General features: G+C 40.6%; 1 protein-coding gene across 5 annotated transcripts; it reads right to left on the reverse strand.

The window, feature by feature from the left end:
* Positions 1–1,532: 1,532 nt before the first annotated feature.
* On the reverse strand, positions 1,533–25,593 carry LOC134078858 (inter-alpha-trypsin inhibitor heavy chain H3-like). Of its 5 annotated transcripts, none has more exons than XM_062535018.1 (24): positions 25,547–25,593; positions 24,952–25,069; positions 22,051–22,217; positions 21,840–21,944; positions 21,286–21,448; positions 20,996–21,106; positions 19,009–19,137; positions 18,710–18,826; positions 18,341–18,509; positions 18,081–18,191; positions 15,768–15,949; positions 13,561–13,734; positions 12,098–12,237; positions 9,639–9,850; positions 9,458–9,517; positions 9,076–9,108; positions 6,645–6,674; positions 5,755–5,853; positions 4,415–4,433; positions 4,261–4,286; positions 4,134–4,177; positions 3,865–3,901; positions 3,671–3,711; positions 1,533–2,974 (listed from the first exon to the last, which is right to left on the reverse strand). In XM_062535018.1, exons 2-23 carry the CDS (start codon positions 25,015–25,017, stop codon positions 3,683–3,685), a joined length of 2,223 nt encoding a protein of 740 aa, XP_062391002.1. In that variant the 5' UTR covers positions 25,018–25,069; positions 25,547–25,593; the 3' UTR covers positions 1,533–2,974; positions 3,671–3,682. The 5 variants fall into 5 exon arrangements, with proteins under 5 accessions (XP_062391002.1, XP_062391003.1, XP_062391000.1 ...); XM_062535019.1 differs by lacking the exon at positions 25,547–25,593 and adding an exon at positions 22,340–22,386 and having other exon boundaries at positions 24,952–25,034; XM_062535016.1 differs by lacking the exons at positions 24,952–25,069; positions 25,547–25,593 and adding exons at positions 22,340–22,386; positions 24,703–24,724 and having other exon boundaries at positions 3,865–3,898.
* Between the last annotated feature and the right edge of the window lie 818 nt (positions 25,594–26,411).

The raw sequence follows: 26,411 nt of genomic DNA on the forward strand, positions 1-26,411 counted from the left end.
TCTGTTTGAATACTTGAAGCTGGTGAGGTTTGTTGCCATCATTCAGTCATAATCTCTCTCTCTCTCACAAACACACACACACACACACACCTAGACAGAAACATAAAGCATGCACACTGGGAAGTGTGCATATTGCAAGACATAGGGTGCCCACCTCTCATATGGTGTTTTATACACCCTCCCTTCCTTCCTCGATCCTCGTCCTCACTGATCTAAAGAATGAGGCGGCAACAATGGGATAGTCTATCCAGTGTTATAGATCAGTGGGAACGCCCCTTGAGGATCGAGAATCGAGGATCGGGGAGAGATGTTGAGAGGCACCCATAGAATGGGAAGATATACATATAACTCTTGCTCCCTCTTGTGGACACCTGTGGAACTAGTTCTACACTATCCTCTGGATTCAACAGAAGTCACGCCCTCCATAGTTACTGTTGCTACGCCTGTCAAGCTTTCGCACCCTGCACGTCTATTACAATGGAGGAGAAAAGGGATTTTTTACTAATGTAATTTACAAAGACATCGTACCACACTGAAAGCTCATATTTTGTCACTAGCGACCTACATCTGTCCTCTGTCAAATACAGTTGCATTTTCAGCTCTGAACAAAACCGTTCATGAGTTATTTAAGCAAAAGTCGAAGGTACGTGTTGTTTTCGATAGTTCCTCCTGGCTAGTACGAATGAAACAGACGGGGGGCAAAACTAGCATAACGTTTAAGCTTCGTACTTCCCATAACGTCAATATTTGACAACATAACATGATTGGTACTTCAAATGGGTATTATTTTAGACAGAATTGCTGACGGGCTATACATACGTCTCGTTGAATGTCTGTTAAGTACTGTTTGCCGCCATCGTGAAACGTATCTCGCGGTTATGGAAATATCACGCAAAATGCGAATTTTCAAAGTTAGAAAAACACTTGTTTCAAACTATATCATGTCAATATAGTTCAACATGTTATTTCACCATGCTTTTACGTGTTTGGGGGCACCACACATCCAAATAAATGCCCTTAATGGCCCATAGGCTATGCAGTCTCCATAGGTTAACATGGCAAAAACTCGAAAGCTTGCCAGGCCTTGCTTGCCTAGTTACGGGTTGCTAAGCCACGATTGGCCAGTGGCGGTTTTAGGGCGTGGCTCTGGAAGGGTCAATTGTGTCCATCATGAGCCACTGTTGGACAGAAATGAGGAGGGCCCCGCCCACCTCGATAAAAAAAATTCTGGTGGGTTTAGTGGAAAGAAATTGACAGATTGAGATGAGATTTGAAGCTATATTGTGTAACTTCACAATTACACATTATAGGGTGGGAGGGTAGCTAAGGACTTTGGTTAAACTTGTACACTGTTGCAAACTAACAATACATAAACATACATACAATATATAACATACGTTCAGTAATTTTGTGGTTAGTCTACTAGTTCTAGCAAACTATGGTAGGTTAGTCTATCAACGGTCTCTGGATCTAGAATCTTTGAGAACAAGTGGCTGTGCACAAGAGCTTTGCTGAGGCAGTGACAAATCACAGACAAAGTTATTCTTTCTCTTTATTTGTTTCATTGGAAAATACAATTTCAATGTCAGAATGTTAGGACCACATGTGGCTTGTAGAAAATGGGTTCATAACTTAGCCTACATTGCTGAATGAGGGGAAATTCTGCAAATAAATCCAAGATAATGTTTTTCCTTTGCATGCAGACGCCAAAGACTGAGCTGTATGTTGCATATGTCCCTTGCTGGCCACCATTATTTTAAAAAGGCGCATGTGGAGAGCTGACCCAAGCTACAGTATGTTGTACAGTATATGTAAATGACGATTTCTAAGCCAATACGTATGCTTTGAATTGGTGCTGGTGGTGGTGGTAATTAAACATGAATAAGGCCACATTTATGAATGTGAAATGTTGATTTTGTTAACTGAAAACACTACACAGTACAGAACCATCTACATATTTATGCCATTTTGCATGGAAAAGAAAAACAGGCCAATTACAAAGCATCACGGGTGTTGCATTACGTTTGCAAATCTAGATAAGAAGGGCACTCATAATTTATAAAGACATGTTCTACGGACCTTTTGTTTGAAGGGGCACCTTATAAAGCACTGAAACTATTTTTCTCAAGTTAAAGCCACAATACCACACCTCTGAAGGCACATTTCTTGGGAGCACATGGCGGGGGTGGTTGCAAAATGACTATAGATGGCCATATTCACAAAGCTTTTTATGTTACTACAAAGGGTACTCCTAGTAATACTAAAGGTTGTTAAAAGGAACCCTGACTAGTATGACATGTTGGCCTTTCCTTTCAGTCGTATCTTAGTAAAAGGTCAATGTGTCATGGCTTCCCAATATGATGAACTGATTTGTCATAATCAATAGTGTCTAGTGTCTGGACTAAAAAAAAAGGTCATCTCAACACAGTTACAACAAGTCTGACAACAATGATACTTGGTCCCCACAGTAATGTCTAGAAGGCACAAAGTACTTTTCAGAAAATGAAGAGGTTGCCAAAATACAGTGGTTGTACAGTCACAAAGCAGAATTAGCCATGATACAGAGCTTACACATTCGCAGGTCGTATATTCACTGCATGAGGCTGCATGAGGCTGTCACAAAAATGTAGCAATGCATGTTGTGCATGCAAAGGCCCACAAAACAGAATAAAACAACCATTACATAGGCTTTATGAAACAGCAGTGCCTATAAAAACGTATACCGTAATTTCCCCAATATTAGCCGCGACTTATACATTGATTTTGCAAACTTTTGTCAGCTAAGAGGTTAATACACGGGGGCAGTTAATATGGCATTAATATGGTTTTGTTTATGTTAACTTGCATAAAACACCGTCCTGCGGCTTATACACAATGTGGATAATACACAGGAAATTACTGTAAGAAGCTAATGAACAAAACCAATGTATGAAAGAGCTTACTTCTCCAGACCAAAATGAATCTTCATGCAAGTCTAACAAAAGAGGACAATATAATTGGAGGGTTAGTATATTATCACAAAATAAACACACATCCCTTACAGACAAATGTGCCCATTGGCAGTCAATGGCCAGTGTGTCACTTATAACCAATACTGGGTCAACACTGCCATGTTATGCACCCATTTCAAACAGTTATCTTAGCGCAGATTACTGGTGGTGGCCACATGCGTAAGCCCATCAAAACTGGCACACTACGCATTGGCATCTAGCAGGCAAGCGTCCAAATATGACAATGTGTACACAATAGACAGGTAGACCATGGTTTGTGGTATTAAGAATATGTTTATGGTAATTGACGTTTAAGTAGAGCAAGGTTCAGTAACTGCTACTGACACAACATTTAAAGATACATAATATTACAAAGAAGAATCAATATTGAAATGACAATTACACAGTAGCCTAGAATCCAAATGGGTTGACAGACATTGGCCGGGTTTCCCAAAATCGTTAAGAAGCTCTTAAGTCCTAAGAACTTCTTAGGAGCGTTCTTAGAACATTCTTACAACGCTCCTAAGAAGTTCTTAGCACTTAAGAGCTTCTTAACAATTTTGGGAAACCCGGCCATTGTCAACATACACATTCTCATTAAGTAGTCATTGCCAGTGAGTAATGGATATGTAAAAATGGTGTGTATGGAGTTTTGATATCAGTACGCTAAACATACTCACAGTCCTCAGTCCTTAGGAGGGAAGTGCTTTGAGCTCTTTGCCTTGAATGAGGGGCAAAATACATTTAGTAATGTAATGTAATGTAATGTAATAATCAATCTCTTCAAAATGCAAACTTGATGAGGATACTTTTCATCTTTATATCTTTCCTTGACCTCATGATGCTTCTCAAAAATGTTAGAGGCCATTCTCACCTGATTTATCCATAAGTGTGACACTCTCCACACCCTGCTAGAATAAATACACACAGAAATACAGTGTGAGTGTTATCCAATCACTGATCAGATATTTCATGAGAGAGAGAGAGAGAGAGAGAGAGAGAGAGAGAGAGAGAGAGAGAGAGAGAGAGAGAGAGAGAGATGTGATGCAATCTTGTCATTGGTAACCCCCAAGTTCAGCCAGATAAAGGGTCACAAACACACGGATGATTTCCTCACAGATGCAATCTAGTCTGGTTACTCACATCTTCACAACTCACACTCACAGGGCCCATACAGGGAGAGGCACCTGTAAATAAAGCAAATGAAAACAGTGAGTCAAAGCAAGAGTAAAAAAGAGTGTAACAAAAGAGTGTTTGTGAATTTACTGACTTTTACTGTGGTCAGCATGTGGTGGTCTGTGCCGGAAATGGAGAAGAAAATAAATAATAAATAATGAAAAACAAAAAAAATAATGGCATTTTTGCAGCAAACAAAAGCTCTCAGTGAGTTTTAGCATGTATGCTGCTGCCTTGCCTTGCCTTACCTTGTGTGTTTGCGCCTCTCTGTGAAAGAGAGAAAACAACTGTAACTGTAATTCACTCTACCAATCAGACCTTCACAGCTACACATCATGAAATGACCTTTCCTGAGTGTTCTTCAGCAACAAAATCAGGCACGCATGAGGAAACAGACCTTAACTGCTCAGTGACACCATGCAGCTCTTGGTCATACAGCACACGAAGGGTAAATATTGAGGGGCAGTTTCAGTTCTATTTTCTCCCAGTTCCATCAAAGATGGCCGCCACCTTAATCAATGTTTGCTTTTCCACCAGTTGTGGCACGTTTCAGAAACATATCTATGCTCTGCTTTGATTTAAAGGTGAACTAGGCAAGGTTTTTTTTTTTGGTTTAATTTGCCTTAACTAATCAGCTTCGGAGTCATTGGATTGGTTATTTGACTTATTTCGGGTTGAAGTGGAAAAAACATGCATGCAAGTTTGTGCCACAAGCCTCCAGCCTCGCGATCATGCTCATGAAAAGGCAGACAGACTGAATGAGGAGTGTTGTAAAACATACTGTACATGCTAAAGCTGGGGCACCTGCACCGTACGTCAGCAAGCCGGGCTCAATTACCGCCCCCTGGTCCTTTTCGGATCCCACCCCAACTCTCTCTCCCACTCGCCTCCTGTCTTTCTCCACTGTTCTGTCATCCATTAAAGGCATAAAAAGCCCCCAAAATATACTAAAAACATCGGACCACTTCTATTTTCTAGATGACTCGAAGTTGCAGCTGTGCATCGCACAAAGGCAGTGTGAACGGTCTAACCTGTTAACATGGGTACCAAAATGAAAACAGACTGGTAACACAGCTGACATATACGCGACTAGCTTGCTCGTGTGAATGAGGCCATAGACCAGCGGTTCCCAAACTATTTACATATTAATTACAAAAGATTTGAAAAGTTAATTTTGACACATCTCCGCAATAGCCCTTTGCATCTCACGTACCCCCTAGAAGTAGCTTGCATACCAGTTGCTATAGGCCATTCCAATTGAAAACAAAGCAATCAAACAGATTTTGTTGCTAACAGTCGCCTGTGTCGCCTGCAGTTAGGACAGGGTTAAAGCGGAGCGAGAGGCGCAAACGTTCGATCATTTCCGCGTTCTGTCTTCGCTACATTCGAACTGAACTGCTTGCCAATCTGACAGGGATCGATATCCCACTATGACGTCTTTGCGACACGCCTCTTTAAGCAGACAGGAAATGTTCGAATTTTGCTTCCATAGAGCATTATGTTGCTCTATCTTGTCAGTAATGAAGGATCTTCACCTGCAGTTAGGAACAGGGTGTTTGTTTAAAAAGTGCATGTAGTGAGAACTTACTGAACCAGAAAATTGAAGCTGCGAGGATCCCCAGGACTGCTAGGCACACGCCAGACCCCAGCAAACCATAAACCAATGATGGCCCATGATGATCCTCCCCTAACACAAGCGAAAAAACAAAAGATGTCAGAAAGCATTCATAGGAATGCCTCTCAAATACATTAACATTAGCATAGAATTATTTATATTTTAGGTAAGCAGACATTGGTAATATATGTGTGAAAATCAATTTATGTACAGTATATACAAGAAGCATCTCAAAACATTAGAATATCATGGGAAAGCCCATTGTCTTGTGCAGACAGAGATGAAAGCCTCAGGACACCATTGCCCGTGTTTGTTTTGACTCAGGTCGACATTTCTGTACCATAAATTCTTTACTGTAATATTATGAGATACTGGATTTTTGATATCCATGAGCTGTAAACTGAATCTAGATTATAATGAAAGATGAAATTGAATCTGTTTTAATGCCTAGTTTCCTTCCTAAGCCTATCACCAATGATGGACAGAACACATATTAGGACTGTCCTGTCATACATGGTAGAGCAGCAATATCACTACAGAGCAGTAATATCACTACAGCCCTACCCATTACCCTCCCCTGTCAACTTTGGTTGTAGCCTTGTTACAACACTGGGCTTGATAATAGCACAAACGTTACTGCCTGCATCTGACACTAATTGATATCTGTATCAAATAGAGAAGGACGTGGCTTTAGAGATATATGGAACTTTAGACCAACAAAAAAATTACTGTGTCATTTAACGATTGCATTGTAGTGCATAAGCCATGATAAGCATGCAAGTAATGCTACTAGAACTGTCGGTCTTGCTGTTTGACATTTTTTTAAATATCCCATACAAACACAAAGCAATAATGACACTTACTACCACTGATCATACTGCTACTTTTTACCCCTGTAAAAGAACGGAGAGTAGGGGATGGATTAACAACAGCAAAAGAATGCAAATGGTTAAATTAAGGTATGACATTTGGTAATGGTGAAGGGGGATGGCAGTGCACGCACGCACGCACGCACACACGCATAACATTTTGACAATTTCCTCTTGGTTCTTCTTACCGATGGTTGGTAAGAAGAACCAAGATGACACAATACGTTGTGTGGCATATTGTATAAGATAAGGTCCGATCTTCTGAATATTGTACATCATAAACTGACATGACCTTTAGCTACTGTATATGCTCAGAGAAATGTCGTCAGTCATTCATTATAACACTCGAGTTACATACAGATTTAGCTGAGGTCAATGAGGAATAGCTACTGTAAGCTAAGCTCGATACTGATCTGTTGGCAGATAGTTGGATGATCTGTAAACCAGAGGCTGCGCTTAGAAACTACACTTATGCAGTGTCAAACTTTCATCCAGCCTGAAATATCACTGGTGCCACAAATTCACAATTTTTACACTTTAAATGTTGCTTTTTTTATGAGCTACTAAATAGAACAGAGGCATGCACACAGACATGAGCATAAATGAGATAACACCGAAAGATCATTTGAAGGCAAAGGCTTAAATTTTCACTCCGGTATAAATATCAATGCATGCTATCTGTTGTGGTTGCTATTATTTGTATCCTGATGTACAATACCAGTCAAATGTTTGGACACAGTTACTCGTATAAACGCCCATGTGTGCTGTTTACACCCTGGTGTAAGTACTGATAGAGCTCTGTTCTAGAATGTTTGATTTTCACCCTGGGACAAATAATGCATGCTATTTGCATCAGTGTATATTCGGATATACATTATCCAGTATACGGATGCTATTCGTACCCCTGGCATATATAATGTGTACTATTTACACCCTGGCTTGAGAATTGCTTTCTTCATTGCATTTGAACCCCGAACTCCCCTGTGCCACACCGTTGTGCTAACCACTTAATCTATCTGCCTTCACATACTGTTGGGAGTTTCTAGGCAAATTTTGAGCACATAGACCTGACCGTCTCATGAGACTGCTGTTCACTAATGAACTGATGTTTGTATGTATTCACTGAACAAAGATTATGGAAACAAAACACAACTTTTCCACCAGAAAATCCATCAGAACAGATATTAGTGGCGAAAAGCTTTCTGAATTCTTCTTCGCTTTTTTTTTGTCATGCATCATACTGCGTGCGAATAGACCTGCTGTGTGGTCAAGGCTCATTGTACCAGGGGGGCTAATATTAACTCCATAATTTTATTGTTTTATCCCACATAGTCGCCAAACAGGAAGTAGGGCCATACCTCAGGGATGCTTTCACATAGCGAGACAAAAGTACCCTTTAAAGGGGGCGCTGCAGTTAGCCAAGGTGTTATAGTGTTTTGGACGTTGCGTTAATGCACATGTCTTTTGACCCTTTGCTATACTGCTGGAATCCTTGAATCAAACCGATTTCAATGCACCCTATGACGTCAACTTCCGCCGTATTAGGTTGTAGACAAAACTAAACTAAATTTTCACAGGTCACAAATTTTGTCTGATATTCATGAAACTTGAAGTACATGATCTTCAGATCAATGCGTCACAAAGGTTAGTGGAAGGATCTTTGATCTTTCTAAAGCGTTCACGCGTCAAGAGAATTTTTTTCATGTATAATGAAATTCCCAAGATGTACAATGACATTAGATGGATAATCAGTGCACAACTTGGGCCTACACCAAACACATTTTTCTCCTGCACCACGGAGCTCTGGACCAGCAGAACTGTGGACATTTATATGGCTGTAACAGTCCAGTTCTGGGAGATGCAGCGTTTAGGGTGCTCTGCACTGCATTCTGATCACACAGCAGACACTAAAGGAAACGATAGAGGAAATTGTCTCAGATTCCTGGGGGCTAGATATGGCCAATTTTGCTGGAACTACAGCAGATAATGCGTCAAACAACCACAAGGTCTCTGTGACTGTGAGCACACGTGAATACCCTGTTTGGGGCACAATCTGCATTTGGCTCCATAGGACTGTGTCAGGCTAACAAAAGGCTATCAAACAAGATATCTAAACTGCTCAAAGACAAACAAAAGTCTTTCAACCAGTCACAACATGCAGTGATCTATGATGAGCCCACCCAATGGGGTTCCATCTATGACATGATTTTGTGAGAAGCAGCAAGCTGTCTCTGATGTCTCTGCTGTTCTGGATGACGACCGGGAGAAGTGGCACCCGAAGCCAAGGGACAGACATAACCACTTTAGAAATAGTGAGGGATGTCTTGGCTCCACTCAGTGACTTCACTGATGCCCTGAGTGGAGAGAAAGACACCACCAGATCATCAGTTCCTGCCAATCTTTCATGTGGAAAATCAAAGCTTACCGAAATCACTAGCAAGGACAAAGTGCCTTGGCCCTAGGGGTGAAGAACAAAATTACAGGAGATTTTGAGAAAAGGTATGATGATCACAACCTGTATATGACACTATAGACCTCCACATTCCTTGATCCTATCAATTTAAAGGTACTGTTGTAACTATGGAGGAGGATATGAAGATGAAACTGCTCCTGTCCACCAATTGCGTTGTTTTGCGCCAACGGCGGCTATTTTCAATACAAATTCTATGAAGTTCAGCGTTCACAGCGCTCAGCGCCATCGGTGGAAAAAAGCACTCAAGTTTTAGAACATTGCTCCCTTGAAAGTGGAATGAAATCTGTCCTAAGATTTGAACTGGGATGTCAACCCAGTTTGTCCTGATACAAACCGACATAATCATCATAATCCTCAGAATAGGCAAAATCGTCAGCATAGTCATCATCGTCTCCTAACCATGTAAAGAAAAAAAACAAAAAAACATTAGAATAAATGCATTACTATATACTATACTGTATGTATAACTTACATTTATTTCTTTATTTCTTTATTTAATCCTTCCAAAAACTCACCTGCAACAGAAAGCAGGTCATAATATGCGCGGCGTGCACCAGCATCATCAGCAGACTTGTCTCCCTCTTTTGGTTTGTTGGCCACTTGGGAGTCCTCGCCCTCAGGTTTGGTGACCACCATCGAGGTGAGTGGGGTCACAAAACTGTGTTTGATGGAGATATCGAGGACCTCCTTACTCAACGCCTCCTTCTCCTCGCCGGTCAGCATCAACCTAAACCATGTAGGAATTCAGATTCTCACAAACACAAGATGGACACTGGTGCCTGGATTGGGCATTGGTGACAATGGGGCTTTGGGCAAGGGCCTATTGGGCCAATATGTTGTTATTATGTAATATAATACCTCAGTTCTATGTTCAAGAAAAGTAGCTGTGTGCACATCCCACCTTGCAGGTGCAGGATAAAAGGAGAGTAACTTTGGAAGGACATTACATTCCTTCCAAAGTACCTCAGTTCTATATCATTCTATGGTTAGGTCAATCTGCATACAGGTGGATCTCAAAAAAGGTTCTTAATTGACTCATTGTATTGATCAAGTCGTCAGTGTGCAGAGAAGGTGTAATGATATAATGATGCAATGCTATTATGGTACGATGCACGGTTTAAATGTGTGTGTGAGAAACAACTGATTGTCTCTGCGCAGAGAGGTCTCATCAGGCAATCAGGGACCAAGATGAATAAACTACTAAGACAAAATCTTACTATAGACTTTCAGTACTTATAGATCTTTAAGCTAAACTTCTTCCACTCAAACTGTTAATGAAAAAGGGGGGGGGGGGGCACATGACTCAAACTCATTGCTCATACCCCTCTGTGCCTCTGAAAAATCTTCGTTTAGAGGGGTATAGCCCTACCACTTTCCCCTACCCCTCTGCCTTAACGGAAATTGGGACATCCCTACCCCTACACGTGAACATGCAAAGCGGAGGGTAGTGGAAAGGGGTAGAGTTAAAGGGATAATCCGGAGTGAAATGCACTTTAGATCAATTTTTCGGACTATTGGGAGTACATACGTTGAGTTGACACCAAAATCATGTCATTCGGATGTATTTTGAGAATGTTCGAGTTCACCGTTTTTAGCCAAAACTCGTTAGCCTGGAAGTGACCGGGGCAAGTCCTTTCGCCGCTACAAAACGCTATTTTTATACCTCTTCTACTGTTCCAACCAACACTACACTTACGTGGTAGTGAGTAGAGGGTCCCTAAAGCCAAACCGAAGTATCCCCACGTCTTTATGTGGTCGGATAGAGAGTCCAGAATGAATTTAATCGAGTCCGTACCTTTCCGGAAATGTTATTAAAATGTTGTTAACGCGTTGCTAGCTGCAGCAGTGACATTTCCGGAAAGGTACTGACTCGATTAAATTCATTCTGGACTCTCTATCCGACCATATAAAGACGTGGGGATACTTCGGTTTGGCTTTAGGGACCCTCTACTCACTACCACGTAAGTGTAGTGTTGGTTGGAACAGTAGAAGAGGTATAAAAATAGCGTTTTGTAGCGGCGAAAGGACTTGCCCCGGTCACTTCCAGGCTAACGAGTTTTGGCTAAAAACGGTGAACTCGAACTTTCTCAAAATACATCCGAATGACATGATTTTGGTGTCAACTCAACGTGTGTACTCCCAATAGTCCGAAAAATTGATCTAAAGTGCATTTCACTCCGGATTATCCCTTTAAGGGGTGTAATGGAATTGGGCCTTGTGGTTGTGCATGATTTTAGGGCTATTTGGAGACATACATTTTTTCTCTGATGGCAAGCCTACTCTACATCGTGACCAGCATGGAATTTCATTTTACACTTCATATTACACTTTCTAACTAGAGTGGAGACAAGTTTTAAATAGAAAAAATACCGAAAATCTCTGTCACTTTTAAACGTGATGCTAGCAGGGCGAGATGCTAATGGGCTAATCCGATTCAATGATCTAGGGGCCTTTGCTAAAAGTGGTATCGCCAGACTCAGAAAGCGGCTGGATGAACTGGAGAAAGGTAAAAATCAATTGTTTAACTCAAGGGGATGTTATTCCATGTTTACATCTACAGTACAGTACGTGTGCATGTAATCCATCAGGCCTCAGCAGTGCGCCAGAAGATCAATACATTTAGCCAGAAGCAGTGCGAACATACTACAGAGAGATATAGAAACAAACTGTCAGAATGAAGTGCAAAACAAAACGTTACTACCTAGCTCAAGTCAGACATATACAGTTTCACTCTGGGGGCTTCAAATCATGTTTATTGCAGCAACTTGAGCTAGGTAGGATTGTTTTTTTTTTTTTTTTTTCATTTTGTATCGACAGTACTCCGTAACCTCAAGAAACATCTTTATAAAAATTGGCAGAGTTTTTAATGTTAAACACTGATCAAACACAGCTATTGGAACTTGGTATTATCCGATATCTGAGGTCCAGGTTTCGTAATTGGGACTTGAAAAGTTTTAACTAAAAATGTACTCACTCCTTCTCCAGAAGCTGTTTGACAGTGAGGTAGGCCCATAGTCTCTGGAGGAGGTTGTCAAAACCACCCATCTCTGCAGGCAGTTTGTCATCTTCAGCAGGCAAGACATCACTGTACATCTTGTACACCTTGCTGTTTGTCTGTGGTTGCAACATTGCATTGTGATTCTCAGGGATTATTATGAGATCTTGTTAAAGGAATAATACAGAGTAAAAACAACTTAGTCTAGTCATGGCTGATCTCCATGCAGGCCAATTGCAGTCATGCAACACTGCGAAAGTTGAAGTTGCCCAGTGATTCAGAGCTCTACATTTAAGATATTCTCCTGTTGCTCTTGCTTTAGCTTTCTGCCAATTTTCATGATAACCGGGTTTGTGTTCTTTTTTTTTTTAGTGATTCTGGAATTTTGGGAAACAAAGAAATCGCCTTGGAACATTGCATTTGGACACTGAACAAAAATGTCAAGGTCATTAGCCACCAGCAAGATCCCTGAAATACTATATACATACAAAATACTGTTATGATTATTATTATGATTGTAACTATAAGGTAGGGCAACCATTTGAGCAAGGTAAAAGGAAATTGGAGATTCCCATTTAGCACATTTAGAATTAGCTTATAGATGCAGCAGTCAATTTGGGACCACTCCTCAACTTATTAGCCTGGCTTGTTCTGGCCTGTCTTCCAAAAATGTACTTTTTTAACCAAGGAGAGGTCCCTACAGTACAGACAAATCAAAGTATTGTAAACTTTGTAAGTGACTTGGGGCCACTAACTTCTACAGACTTCATAATAAACAGTCTTTTTGAATAACCTTTCTGTATGTTTTCAAAGTTCCTCCGCACTACCATCGAATTGTAACACTATTGTGAGCCTTGTGGTTAACAAAATAGGTATTTATTTTCACGCTGCACCTTGCCCCTTGCACTTCCACTGTAAGGCAAAAAAAATGTTCTGAGAAATGTCCCACTTTAAAAAAGCAGAAAGCTATCACAAATATTCAAAAACATGTTCAGCTAGGCCTATTCTATTATTGATGTTTAAAGCCCAGTGCCCACCGGACACGTAGACGGCGCGCCGCGACAATAAACAAATTAGAACTCCGTGAGCAAAGCCCACTGGAAACGTCTAGCGCGCAGCAGCTGCACAGAGATAGAAAACCATTCTAAAATCCTGCGTGTCAAGCCCAGACCGCCGAACACCGCTGAACGGCGTGTCCGGTGGGTGCCGGGCTTAAGGTTTTCACATTCTATCAGGCCTACTGATTTAGGAGACAAAATTGGTCCACATGTTGGTATCTGTATCAAGATTGTCATAGTCATGGTACCATACAGATGGTACAAAGCCGTCATTTTGGTATTTTGACACTAACTGCTTTAAGTGCTTACAGGTTCATGAGACATGATTAAATTCAACATGAATATTGAAAAACTTCCAGTCTGGAAGTGGGCTTGAAAACTTACCGATATCCCGATCACCTCTGTACTGAAGTCATTGATGTCAGTGATCTGTCCAGCCACCACAATCTCAGAGCCATTGTAGTAGTAGCTGAAGCTGGTTTGGGTCAGGTTTGCGGCACCTCTGTAACTCATCTGCACGCTGGTCAACAGAGGGACGGCGACTTCCTCATAGAAACCCTGTTCAGGAAACAGGTTAGTGGTACAAGGTGGGTATCTAGAAAATATACAGCACAACCTTAAACATTCTGAACACCTTCAATCATACATGTGTACACTGTACACATACTGTACATTGGTTTATCATTGAATGTAATCCTGTTATTTACAATGTATATTTCATGGTCTCGCACTGGGGTAAAAAACAGAGAAGTAAAGAAAGCGGTTGATTTTTATGCAAAATGAAAGTGATACGTGTCAACATTTGACAAAGCACAATATGTGAAAGGTCGATGTTTCCATCAAGTCATGCAATCCAATTAAATATGAGTTTTATATTCTCAAGATAGTCATTTCAGATATACTTAGCAGAGACAACATTTGGCAGAGACAACGTTTAACATTTAATAAACATTTAACATTTAATAAACATTTTGTTCATGCCTAGAATAGACTTCAACCGATATCCTCTAAACGGCAACTCTAAAAAATCCTTGATCATTAGATCACACATAATTTGTGATATTATATAATATATATGATTATATAATGAGTTGTTGTGATATTTGCATATTGCCATAACTCACTTTTCATTTTGCATTTTAGATTGTCAGGGTTAATGGAAACGCACACTCTGTCCAAAAACGTGTGTGTTCAACTAAACTCAGTAATTGTGAAGAAACAGTATAAATCCAGTATGTGTAGCCTAGGTTGTCACATACTGTCTCTGCTTCCCTCAGTTACTTCCTGTAGCCAGAAGTCCATTTTGGCCAAAAATGAAATCCTGATTTTCTTCCCTCAAAATTCAATTTTCAATTGCGAATATTTTGTGAAATGACAAAAGGCAAAGAAATTACACCAACTATGATGTTTATATTGAACATTTTGCAGATAATTTCCCCATAATTTTCCCATTGGGATTCAAGCGCAAACCTTCTCTTATTAAACAGAAAATCCCTCAAGGGATTAATATTAGGAACAATTATTGAACTTTTTTCATCTGGCTTTTCATGTGGACCCCTTGTAAACAAGCAAACAAACCAATCGCTTTGGGATTAAGAGAAAAACCTCACTTCATAATTTATCTTAAGTTGTGTTCATCCCCTTGATTAACCAAAAATTAATGAATAAAGTGAAAAAACTAACTTTTTTGCAAAATAAATCAAGCTTGAAAAAATATGATTTTCATCTCTGAGACAAAAATCAATACTTGCAAACATAAGTACCGTAAAATCGATTTTACGAATTTCACGTTTTTAACATCGTCCTAAATACATAATCGCAATTACAATTTTCCCTTTTCTTATCCCATTTCAACAGAGACTAAACGTTTACTGTACTTCCAAAAAACGTATGATTCAGCATTGTAATGGTTATATATTGATATTAATGACTGTAACAACATATCCTTTGTTTCTGTAGAAGGTACAGAGGCACAGTTTAGATAATGGCCCCATAGCTTTTTAGTAGGGCTGTGCAATTAATCGATTTTAAATCGTAATCGCGATTTTGTGGTTAAACCGATGTTCAAAATGTGAAATCGTAAAATCAAATTTTCACTTTAAGTAGGGTAATTATGGTACTTATGTTTGCAAGTGTTGAATTTTGTGGCAACATTTTTCCTTAATATCAATAATTTAAAATGAATTATTAATAATTATTATTGTTGAATAAGAGCAAGATTTGCACTTAAATCCCAATGGGAAAATTAAAATGTTCAATAAAAAACAGCATACAGTATTTGAAATAATGTCTTGCCTTTTGTAATTTCACAAAATAATCCTAATCGTAATCGGAAATCGGATTTTGAGAAAAGAAAATCAGGATTTTATTTTTGGGAAAAATCGAACAACCCTACTTTGTAGCTGAGTTGACTGTTTTAGCTGCCAGCCAGGATTAGGAAGTAACGATTGTTTTCACTTTTTTTCCCGATCGATGGGTACTCCTTGATACACGCTCTGTAAAAAATGGCCCGAATTCTCCTTTAATACATTACATATCATCCACCTTTTCTTGTTCATCGATCTAACATTTACAGTGTGACTTGTTTGTACCTTCAGCTGGAGAGCCGCGTCCGATGCCTCATAGATCCTGCGTGCCACTCCACTGTTCTCTTGGGCCATCTTCTGCAGGAACTCAAAGTTCACATCAAGCCCAAAACCCAAGCAGTACAAAGGAAACCTCTTCCCAATGGCCTCTCTCACATTGGATTGGATTCTTTCTGGTCTCGTCTCACCTGTCATAACAAAGATGCACCGTCAATGTACTGTAGGCCTAAGGTGCTCCACGTTTGGGTTGTTTACCTTAAAGAGAAACTATGCAGGTTTGGCAGGATTTCTTTGCCGTTTTCTTGTTTTACACTTGCAGGTTTCTCTGCAGACCGTCCCCTACAGCTTCAGCGTGTAATTTTTTACAACACTCCTCAATCCATCAGTCTGCATTTTCATGTACATGATCGCGAGGCTGCGAGAGACTGTTTGTCCGTGCGCTGGCCCGCTGGCCCAAAGTTGTAAGGGTGTTTTTTCCGCTCACAGACGCTAGGTGGAAGCGAAACAACAGCCATTCAACCCCCCAAAAAGACATAACCTTTCCAATCACTGGGTGACCACCTGTCCCGCTTTACGTTGTACTGTACAGCAATTTTACCCTTTGTCCAGCCTCACGCAAATTGAGCATCTGTCCCGCTTTTTCATTCGACCCTGGCCAATTGAAAATAAATACACAGATACGTTCATACGTTCGACCGGACCCGCGTCACACAGAGCAGGTTGTTTGCGCCACGCCCCTTTTTGGGGGAAACAAGCCCTCAGAACAAGCCTGAAACAAGCCAAAGTGAACGGGTGTTGTTCACGGTCACTGATCTATAACGAATAACTTATTATTTATAGATCAGTGTTCGCGGTAGACAGACATGCCGAGAAGTTGCTGTGTGGTTGGGTGTACCAACCACAAAGCTAAGAACCCCTAACATTAGGCTACACGAAAAATAAATCAGACCAACGAAAACGGAAATCTAGGCTAACACTTGGCTAACACTAGCAGCTAGGCTATCGGCTATGACAGAAATTATCATATGTTGGAATTATCTAATGAACATACTTTACATCCAAGCCTGTCAGTCAACTACACAACATTACAATTAAAATAAGAGGCCAAAAATACAGGAAAACAATTTAGTTATTTAACTGGAGATTCAATGAGATAAGAGTATGTCTGGGTATGACACTGGCCACTGCTACTGCTAGCAGGCTACTCGGGAGACCGAAGGGACATGTTTTTACTTTGATTGAATTAAGCTTTTGAACATATTTTTCACGGTCAACAACCAGCAAAGTGGTAATATATTGAGTGGTCCTATTGATTCGCTGTGTTTTCTGTTATCATTTACCCTTACGATTTCGGTACGAATTAAGTTTATTGACCCTAATTTGCATTGGAGTTAATGAGAGACGTTGGTTGTGTCCAGAAGTCAAGCGTGCACGCTGGGTAGTACCTTCTTCCCAGTAGGTGTTAGTTAGCTTGCTCCTCAGTGTGCGTCCCTACCTACATTTGGACAGCACTAACTGGTTGGCGTCACCTGACTCGGGGAGGGGGGTGTGTTGACGATTTGCATGACGTGTGGAGCTTGATCTGCGCTGCGCAATGGATTATGGGATATCTGAGGCCAAAAAAGATGCATCGATGCACGCTTGGAAATCACGCCAAACTAAGTACCCACTAGTGAGAGCGCTTGACTTTCGGACAGTCTATTCTGACGTAACTTCCGGAAAATGCACGCTGCCCAGCGTGCACGCTTGACTTCTGGACATAGCCCCTGTTCGTTTTCCCCCAAAAAGGGGCTGGAACGTTTCTCGCGAGTCAAGTTCCCGGATGTGCCGGTCTAACGTATAGGCGTAGTGTTAACTTATGTCCAATAGTTCAGAGAAAAGCAATAAAATCAGTAGTCGATAGGCTTAGTCTTACGTCAATCAAACTGTTGCCTGGTGCACGAACGCCTCCGCAACATTGTCAAAGATCTCAAATTGGAGAGCTCGCTCTTCGGTCAGGTTAAGCAGCCATGGGCAGTGTGGCCACGAAAAAGAGAAGATGCCATTTTAATAGCGAATGGACCACAACATAGCCTACTCTTGGCAAAGACCTGTAGACGGCAAAGCAGAGAGAGCATTTTGCGTTTGCGTTTTTCTCTGGGGCATGGTGAAGAATACGATCACTCTGAAGCTTTTTTGTTAAGGTATATTAAGCTAAAAAAAAAACCCTGAATAGTTCTCCTTTAAAGCAACACTATGAATTTGTTTAACCTGACAAGAAAGCCTTTAAAGTCGATTTAATTGACTTATTGGCATCAGGAGGTGTTTTTGTGTCCAGACCTGAAGTGGGATCGCCATCCGTCAGCAATATGAGGATGGACGCTGAACCTTCTCTGTGAGATTTTTTGATCATCTTCACACCTTCCAACACGGCAGCATTTATATCTGTACCTGAAGAGGATGGAACATATCTCTCTTTCATATATGTGAATTTGCACTCTAAAAATACTAACGTTTTTTTACTAATTCGTTATTATTTATTTTGTTTTAAAATTGATAGGCTACTGCCATGTTTTGTTGCATGTTGGAGCCCATCTTACCTCCTCGATCTGTTATTGTTGTGACAATTTTTTTCGCTTTGTCCAGGTTCTGTTGGGTTGCCCTGAGAAGTTTTTGTTTCCATGGTGATATTTTATCATCAAAGCAGATTAGGCCAAAATGGTCGTCTTCATCCAGATCTCCCAAAATCTTCAGTAAAGCTGTTCGAGTCTATAATAACATCCAAATGTGTAGGTACAACAATAAAGAATTTACGGTAATGTGCATGTGCAGTAACATGAGGAGATAATATTATTGTAGTGTGAGTGTGTCTGTTCTTCAAAATAGCATTGCACTTTCATTATTTCAGATGTAACACACATACATTAATTGTCATATAGCCTCAGAGCTGCAGGTATAGAGTCGTATACCTGTTCTATTTTCTTGCCCGCCATAGATCCACTTTGGTCAACCACAAAGACCACATTTTTGGGAATGCGTGGAAGACCAGTAGGAGCGAAATAATGGACAAAAAACCCACCATTCTCCTTAAGGAGACATAAACAAACAACAAACAATCAACAAACACACAGTGAGAATGCTGTTCACTTTCACTCTTCAAACCATTATTATGAAGATGATGAAGTAACTGCTGACCATGCTGCTATAAACCATGATAGTATACAGTATAGCAGATTTCATGCATTATCAAACGTGTTGATTGTCATACTCTTATATCTCCCTTAGAATGTGGCCTCTCAACATCAAAGATAATCTTAAGGTCACCACTAAGTCCCTTCTCTCCACAGCCGTCACATGTGATCTGCTGGTCTTGTGTGGGGTAGAACTTCACCCATGCCTACATAAAAGAGAAAAAAAACAATTGTCGAGTATACCTTCTCATTCACATGGGATTTTGTGACATAAAATGTATATTTTTAAATAATAAGGTTTTAAGACTTCATACAGTTAGGAACAAATTTATTCATACAGTTAGGAACAAATGTATTCCTAAACTGGCAAATACTGATTTAATGTTGGTTTTCTCTTGGTCAATATGCTTGTTCAAACTGAAAATGGATCTGCCACATGCTAAGACAACTAGCTGTTTTTGATTGAGATTGCGCAACATTTACGGGAAGAGTGTTCATGTGTCTAAGGGTGTTTTCACACCAACATCGTTTGGTGCGCACCAAACAGTCCATTCGTACCAAAACCTCTTAGTTCGGTTCGTTTTCGTTGGTGTGAAAGCATTAATCGCACTCGGGTGCGCACCAAAACAAGCGGACCGAGACCTCCAAAAAGAGGAGGTCTCGGTCCGCTTGACTCCGCACCAAAAGTCGACCTCTGGTGCGGTCCCTCTGGTGAGAACGCGAACTGGGGTCCAAACCATAGATTGTAGGTCAAAATAGTGAGTCAAAATTGGCGCCGATTTCTACCGGAAGATAAACATTGAGGAAAAATCAATCAGGCCAATTTTGGTTCTTTTTCTGGTGTGAAAGCGGACCTCACTGTAGTCTATATGCTACATAATAACAATTTCACTGCCTGAAGCAGACCAAATCATTGAATTAGTGGTGTGAAAGCGCCCTTAATCATTGCCGGCCTGGTACTTCATACCGCAACTGTTTACACACAAGTCAGCATATTGAATAGCCAGGAGGCAGGACCAAAATAGCAACATGAAAGGCAACGTGTCACACTGGGCGTGAGGAGTAGCCTTGGGAACACATGGGAACGCCGGCATGATTTTCAAAATACATACAGCTTTGGCATGTATAGCAGAAGTAGGCTACAGTGCCCTCCAAAAGTATTGGAACACATGCTTAAAGTTAAATATAAAATCATCTTTTGGAAATTGATCTTCATGCCTTAAATGAAAAATGAGGACATATTCAACCTTCAAGGACATACATTTTAAGAGACTGGCATGCCTTTATTTCAGTTATAAGCTGTTAGCTAATTACAGTAGCTGGTTTGAATTGCATTGAGCTCAATGAGAATGAAACCAGCTAATTAGCTAACAGCTAATAACTGACATAAAGCATGCCAATCTCTTAGTATGGTGAAGGGTATAGTGTTGATGTGGGGTTATTTTAATTCCAAAGGCCAAGGGGACTTTATCAGGGTGCATAGTGTCCTGGATCCATGAAATAACTGGCCTTTGAAAATAAAAAATAAAAATCCTCTCTGGGAATTTAACATGGGCGTTCCAATACTTATGACCCCTGTATTTTAAGGAAAACATTTATTTATTTACAATACATTATTCATTCACAAAGAAAATTGATGTCCTTAAAGGTTGAATATTTCATTAAAGGCATTAAGATCCATTTCCAAAAGATGGATTAAACTGTCTGTAAGCATGTGTTCCAATACTTTTGGAAGGCACTGTATATATTCACTGCTACACATGCATAGCGAAGCATTTTGTCATATTGCCCAAAGAACTTTTGACAACATAAAATAAAATGTGGTGCTGTTGGTATGTGGCAGCGTCATTTTCAGTCAGAATAAACATGTTGGTCAAGATAGAAGCAACATTAAATCAATATTTGCCAGGGGTATAAACAATTTTGTTCTTAACTGTAGGTCTATACTTAGAACATCTCAACACTAATTTAACAAATCAATAATAAGAAAGAGCAATTCTCCAATTCAGTTGCATGTGTGGTGAAGCCTTGCCATCAGCAGGCTTGAATGGGAAACGGCATTACCTTTTCATCCACATGTGATTTTGTGATCGCACTGCCCAGGTCATTTGAAGCCAAAGAACCCTCCACCTGTAGAAAGTTTATGCCAGGCTTCTCGTACAAACTGACATCAATCTGGTGAAACCGCATCAAGGGGAAAATTCAAACAGTGTATTTTACAGTATATACAGTACTGTAAAAACCTAAAGTAACAAATGATCTCTCTCTCACAAACACACACACACACACACACACACACACACACACACACACACTCCACTACTTCAAGTGGTATTGTTCACACAGACACACACCTTGAAGTCTTTAACAGGTTGGCCAGGTTGGGCATTGATCAGCAGCTCATAGTTGCCAAGACGACGCTGCAGCAGTTCCTCATAGGTGAGTTCAAAGGTCACCTTGCTGTAAGCAGCGACGGACACTGATGTTTTGAAGTCCTCTAAAGTCCTGCCTACAGCGCTGGGGATGAGAGGACAGTGACAACTTTAAAAACACAACCACACTGCATGTAACAATTTAACCAAAGTGATTGAATTATCTTAAAGTGAAATAAAGTGAAAATAAAATCCTGACTTGTGAGAGATTCTTCACTATGAGTGTTTTTATACCTTGTTCTACTTCCTGATTTTTCACCCCATTTTGAGCCCTGAGGAAAGCCAAAATGGCCATGGTGCATTGTGCTATCGTGCAAGAACTATTATTATAAATACTATTATTAGAAACATTATTGTATCACATATTACAAACTTTATTAAAGCCTTTTTAAAAAAAATAAACGTGAATGCTACAGGCATACAGTATATATTAGATATGTAGATGCTGGTTGGTGTGTTGGCTTTATAGGACAAACCTGACCAGTCCCCCACTTTGGCCTCGTGATACAGCTGTATTGTACTGCTTCCTGGCCTCTTCCTTTGGCTTGACCACTCCGTCATAAATCATCCCATCAATAGTCCTGATTAAGGGCAAAGAGAAAACATGAGCAATATAATAATGACAAAGACAAAATGGTTTCACTACACACATCTCTCTTTAACTTGGCAAACGTTTCATAAACCTACATTCTGAATTTGCTGATGAAGGCCGTTTTGGGGATCTTGACGTGGAAGTCAATCTCGGTTGAGTTTTCATGTCCGTTGGCCACTCGGCTGGTGATGACTGTGATGGCATAGCGACTCGTCACAGTGGAATTGACGTGGAAACTGTAGATATCCCAAACACCCCTCTGCTGTGTATTTTAAAAAGGGCATCAAAATGTAAAGGTGCATCTTGGAAGGTCATCTATTGCATATGTCATATGCTAAATTTACACTGAATAGGCCCCAGCTGTGGTGCAACTGGCTGGAGCACCTGCATCATACGCCGGCGACCCGGATACGGTGCTTCCAACTCAGAGGCTGTAAGTGGGTTAGAAATAGGATTTCAAGTGATTTTGCAAAAATGGTCAAAAAAGTGAAATTCCATACCCAACCTTTAAGCTTATAGATATCATGTTCATTGGAATGTGCTTAGAATAAGTATAAAGGGAAAAAAATGTGTACTGTATGTTGTAGAAGTCAAAGAGTTCAATGAGTTCAAAGACTTCAAAGAGAAGTCACCAGAAAGAAGAACACGGAATACACAACCACTTGATCGTGGCAGGATGCAATAGGTCTATAGACTCGGGCGTCAAGCCCACTGAATGAGTACAAAAAGGGTCCCTTCACCAGGGCTCGAGGCTATGACACTGTTTATGGGCAAAACACCTACTGCACAATGCACTGACACACACACAGGAATAGCGAACTCAGCTGTGTATTTAAGAAGTAAAGTCCTATGCACCGTAACGGTCACAAAACTACTGTAGGCTTCATTTAACAGTTGTATTTCTGAAAAATAAAAGCTTGGGGGCCTTTAAAAAGGTCCATATACTACACACAGGGATATTTAATGCATATACTTATGTAAAAGCTGAGTACAAATTGTTATAAATAGAATTAAAATCTGAATGTTATGCATAATATGCAGATTCACCCTTGGAGAAAAATTATCTTTTTGCACTGTTAGTAAATTAAACTAATTTTGTTGTATGTAAACAACTTACTTAACTTATCGAAAGCAGGCGTGTACTTACAAGAGGTCATTTTTGACCTTTTATGAATTCATGATTATAATAATTTAGGTTTATACTGGTTGTCTTATAAATTATAAAGGTCTGTCACTGGAGAAACAATACTATGGTTAGGTTTTATTGTGACTGTGATGTCTTCTGTGGTCCCTTGATCGAGTCTGCGATGCTGTCTCTGTGACCGGAGGTCAACCTCAGTAACCATAGTCACAGCTAACAGCTGCCATAATCATAGCCCATTTTCTCCGAAAAGTGAGAAGACACATTATTATAAGTGTGATTGCAGGTAATAAGGTCAGCTGTAAAAAAAATGACTAGATTAAGGGGAGCCTCCTAAATACTTCCGCTTGTTGACCCCAGACTGATCGAGGATTTTGGTCCAAATAGAGAAAGTCTCTCCTTTGCATCACTCCTTTACATCCTAAAGCCGTCGAAAAGGGGCCCTTGCAACAAACACCATACTGACAAGCACTTCCTCTTTTGCAAGGCAAGTTTTTCAGAGACAAAAGAGGTTGCATGGGCTCTTTCGCAAGGCGAAGAAATCGCAGAGTCTAAAGACAAGTGCACATTCTTTGGTAAGGTGTGAAGTTCCACTGAACCCAAAGACAAATGCATATAGGCACATAATTGAGTTATTCTCATTATTTAATTTAACTCATTTGATTAAAGTGTTATTTAGGCCTACTCATTCTTAAGTTTACTTAAACCACTCAAGGCAATGAGTTAGCCTACCTTACTTTAACTGAGTTGACTGAACTCTTTTTACAGTGCACTTTATTATATACAGTAAAATTAGCAGCGTTCGTTTTAAGCACATAATTGACGTTTTGTTTAGCCAATGTTCGATGGAAGTCAAGAGACTAAAGAATATTTATCCAGATAACGTGACACCGGTGCTCCTATTATTCATTCTGGATTGACGTTAACGAGTTGGGCAGGACTCTAGGATTGCCAACCGTCCCGTATTACCCAGGATTTCCCGAATTATGAGTAATATTGATTTGACAGCTCCTGTCCCGTATTTCAATCACAGCCTCGCCAAACGAGGGCCACAACAAACTTTCAGTTTTGCGCCTGTGGACCGCAAGGGCCGCGGGACTGCTGGCTGCAACGATCAGGCTGCTGGCAGCGGTCCAAACTACGGCCCTGATTTGGATTTGAGAAAGTTGGCAACCCTAGGATGACAGACAACGCTATATCAAGCCTCGCTTAAGCCCTTATCTGGATGTCTTTATTCTGCGTTTGAGAAATAGGCTACCCCTCTCTGATGAACAGTAGCCTACTAAACCGCACAAACGAGTGCGACGTTGCAGTCGTGTGGTCAACAACACCAACAACGCTGCAGTTGCGCAAGCAGCCACGACAGTCGAGAGTGATGGTCGTGTAAAATGAATTTTGAACCCTGAGAAATCTTCTCGTATCCCTACGCCTGCACTAGTAGTAGGCTAATATTTCTGCATGAGAAATTGCAAGGTGTGGCAAGTGAGCCCGTGAACTAGCCTATGCCCCACAACCTTTGAATCGGCTGAGCAAACAGTGGAAGCAAGCAAGCCATATGGCGCAGGTACAGTAGTAAACAGTCGCTATGGCAGAACGAATGAAATACTTCGCATGCTGAATACGCGATAGGTCCTCCAGTTATTCCACATCTTATACAGTAGGCTTACATTCAAACCGTATTTTAACATGTGCTAGTGCTAGGAAGCATTAGACGACGTTCGTGTAGTAGGTTATCCAGCAACAGGATAACGCAAGGTTTAGTTTCAGTTTGTCCGCATAATAAAAATCAATGTAGGCTAGCCCACAGTAGTTGCTTTCGAAATACCCACCAGGAAGAATAATGGAGCACATTTACCTTATGGGGTTGACTTCCTCCGACTTGCAAAAAAAAGAAAATAATTGAGGCTACCAGTGTACCCATGGTGATCCAGAGACCGTCACCCCGGCAGTGTTTGATGAAGAAATATCTCCTTCTGATATGAAGAAAGATAAGTGGGTGGGCAATTACAGTAAGTTCTCTGGGTGCAGCCTTTTACAGTTTATGTTGTTATTGTCCAGCCTCCTCCCTAACCCCTCCTTCTAATTAATCCTTGGAAGGCGTTCATATTTTTGTTGTCCCCGAGTCTGGTGCATGGGCTCATCACATTATAGGCTTAAATCAATACAGCCCCCCAAAAATGAATAGGCTAGTCCAGGCAAACTAAGGTCTGACCCAAAACTATTTACAACATAATTTATTTTTTATTTTTTATATTTCAATTGGCGACCTAAAACACCATGGTAAAAGTCCATGAAAATCCAGTAGGTGGAAATATGTTAAATTGAACATTGTTTTATGGATTATCTTTCAGCAAATACACAAATTGAAATTAGAATGTCGTAGATAAGCATTCTCATATGGCTCTGACCCTATCTAACTGCAAACCTTATCAACTGATCAATATACTGACCTGCCTGTTGCATCTCATCACCTAAATACTATATCAAAGATGCACTCAAAAAGTCACAACTGAACTTGTCAAGCGGTACAAGGTGGAGACAAATCTCTGACATAGTCAAAGCATGGCCATATTGAGCAATGTTGAGCAACCACATAACCAGTCCGTCGTGTTTCTGATTGGATGACTAAACTTCTCATGAAACTTGAGGATGGTACTGGGAGGGCGTGCCAGGCTAGGTATGAGGGGAAGTGTATTGTGAGTGTGTTAGAAACCAAGTTACTCATCTTGCACTTGATCATCTTCCTCAATATTCTGGGATTTTTACTCAGTTATATTGTTTTGCTCCAAAAGAAGGCTATTGGTGTTTAAACTACAAAAATAGACACCTATAACGTATTTTAGGCTGTTGGCTGTAGCAACTCAAGCCAGGTAGAGCAAATTGTTTTGTGTTTATGTCCATTTTAATCCTATTTGACTGCTTTGCTATGTTGCCCACCCAAAATTTCTACCAGCCCACCCAAAGGCACTTAGGCTAGAATAAGGTGACCAGATGTCCGAGACCAAAACCGGGGACATAATTCCAAAAAAGTGGAAAAAATGGGGACATTTTCAGTTTGACTGTCAATCTGATCAAAACACATAGGTTTTATAAAGGTTATTTTTTGGGCTTTTTATGCCTTTAATTGGACAGGACAGTAGAGAATGACAGGAAGCGAGCGGGAGAAAGAGCTGGGGTGGGATCCGGAAATGACCACGGGGCGGGAATCGAACCCGGGTCGCCGGCGTGCGGTGCAGGTGCCCCAGCCTGTTGCGCCACGGCTGGGGTCAAAACACATAGGTTTTATCTTCAAAAAGCGGGGACATTGGTAGTTTT

The sequence above is a fragment of the Sardina pilchardus genome, chromosome 4 (assembly GCF_963854185.1).
Source record: "Sardina pilchardus chromosome 4, fSarPil1.1, whole genome shotgun sequence".
In the NCBI taxonomy this organism is placed as follows: domain Eukaryota; kingdom Metazoa; phylum Chordata; class Actinopteri; order Clupeiformes; family Clupeidae; genus Sardina; species Sardina pilchardus.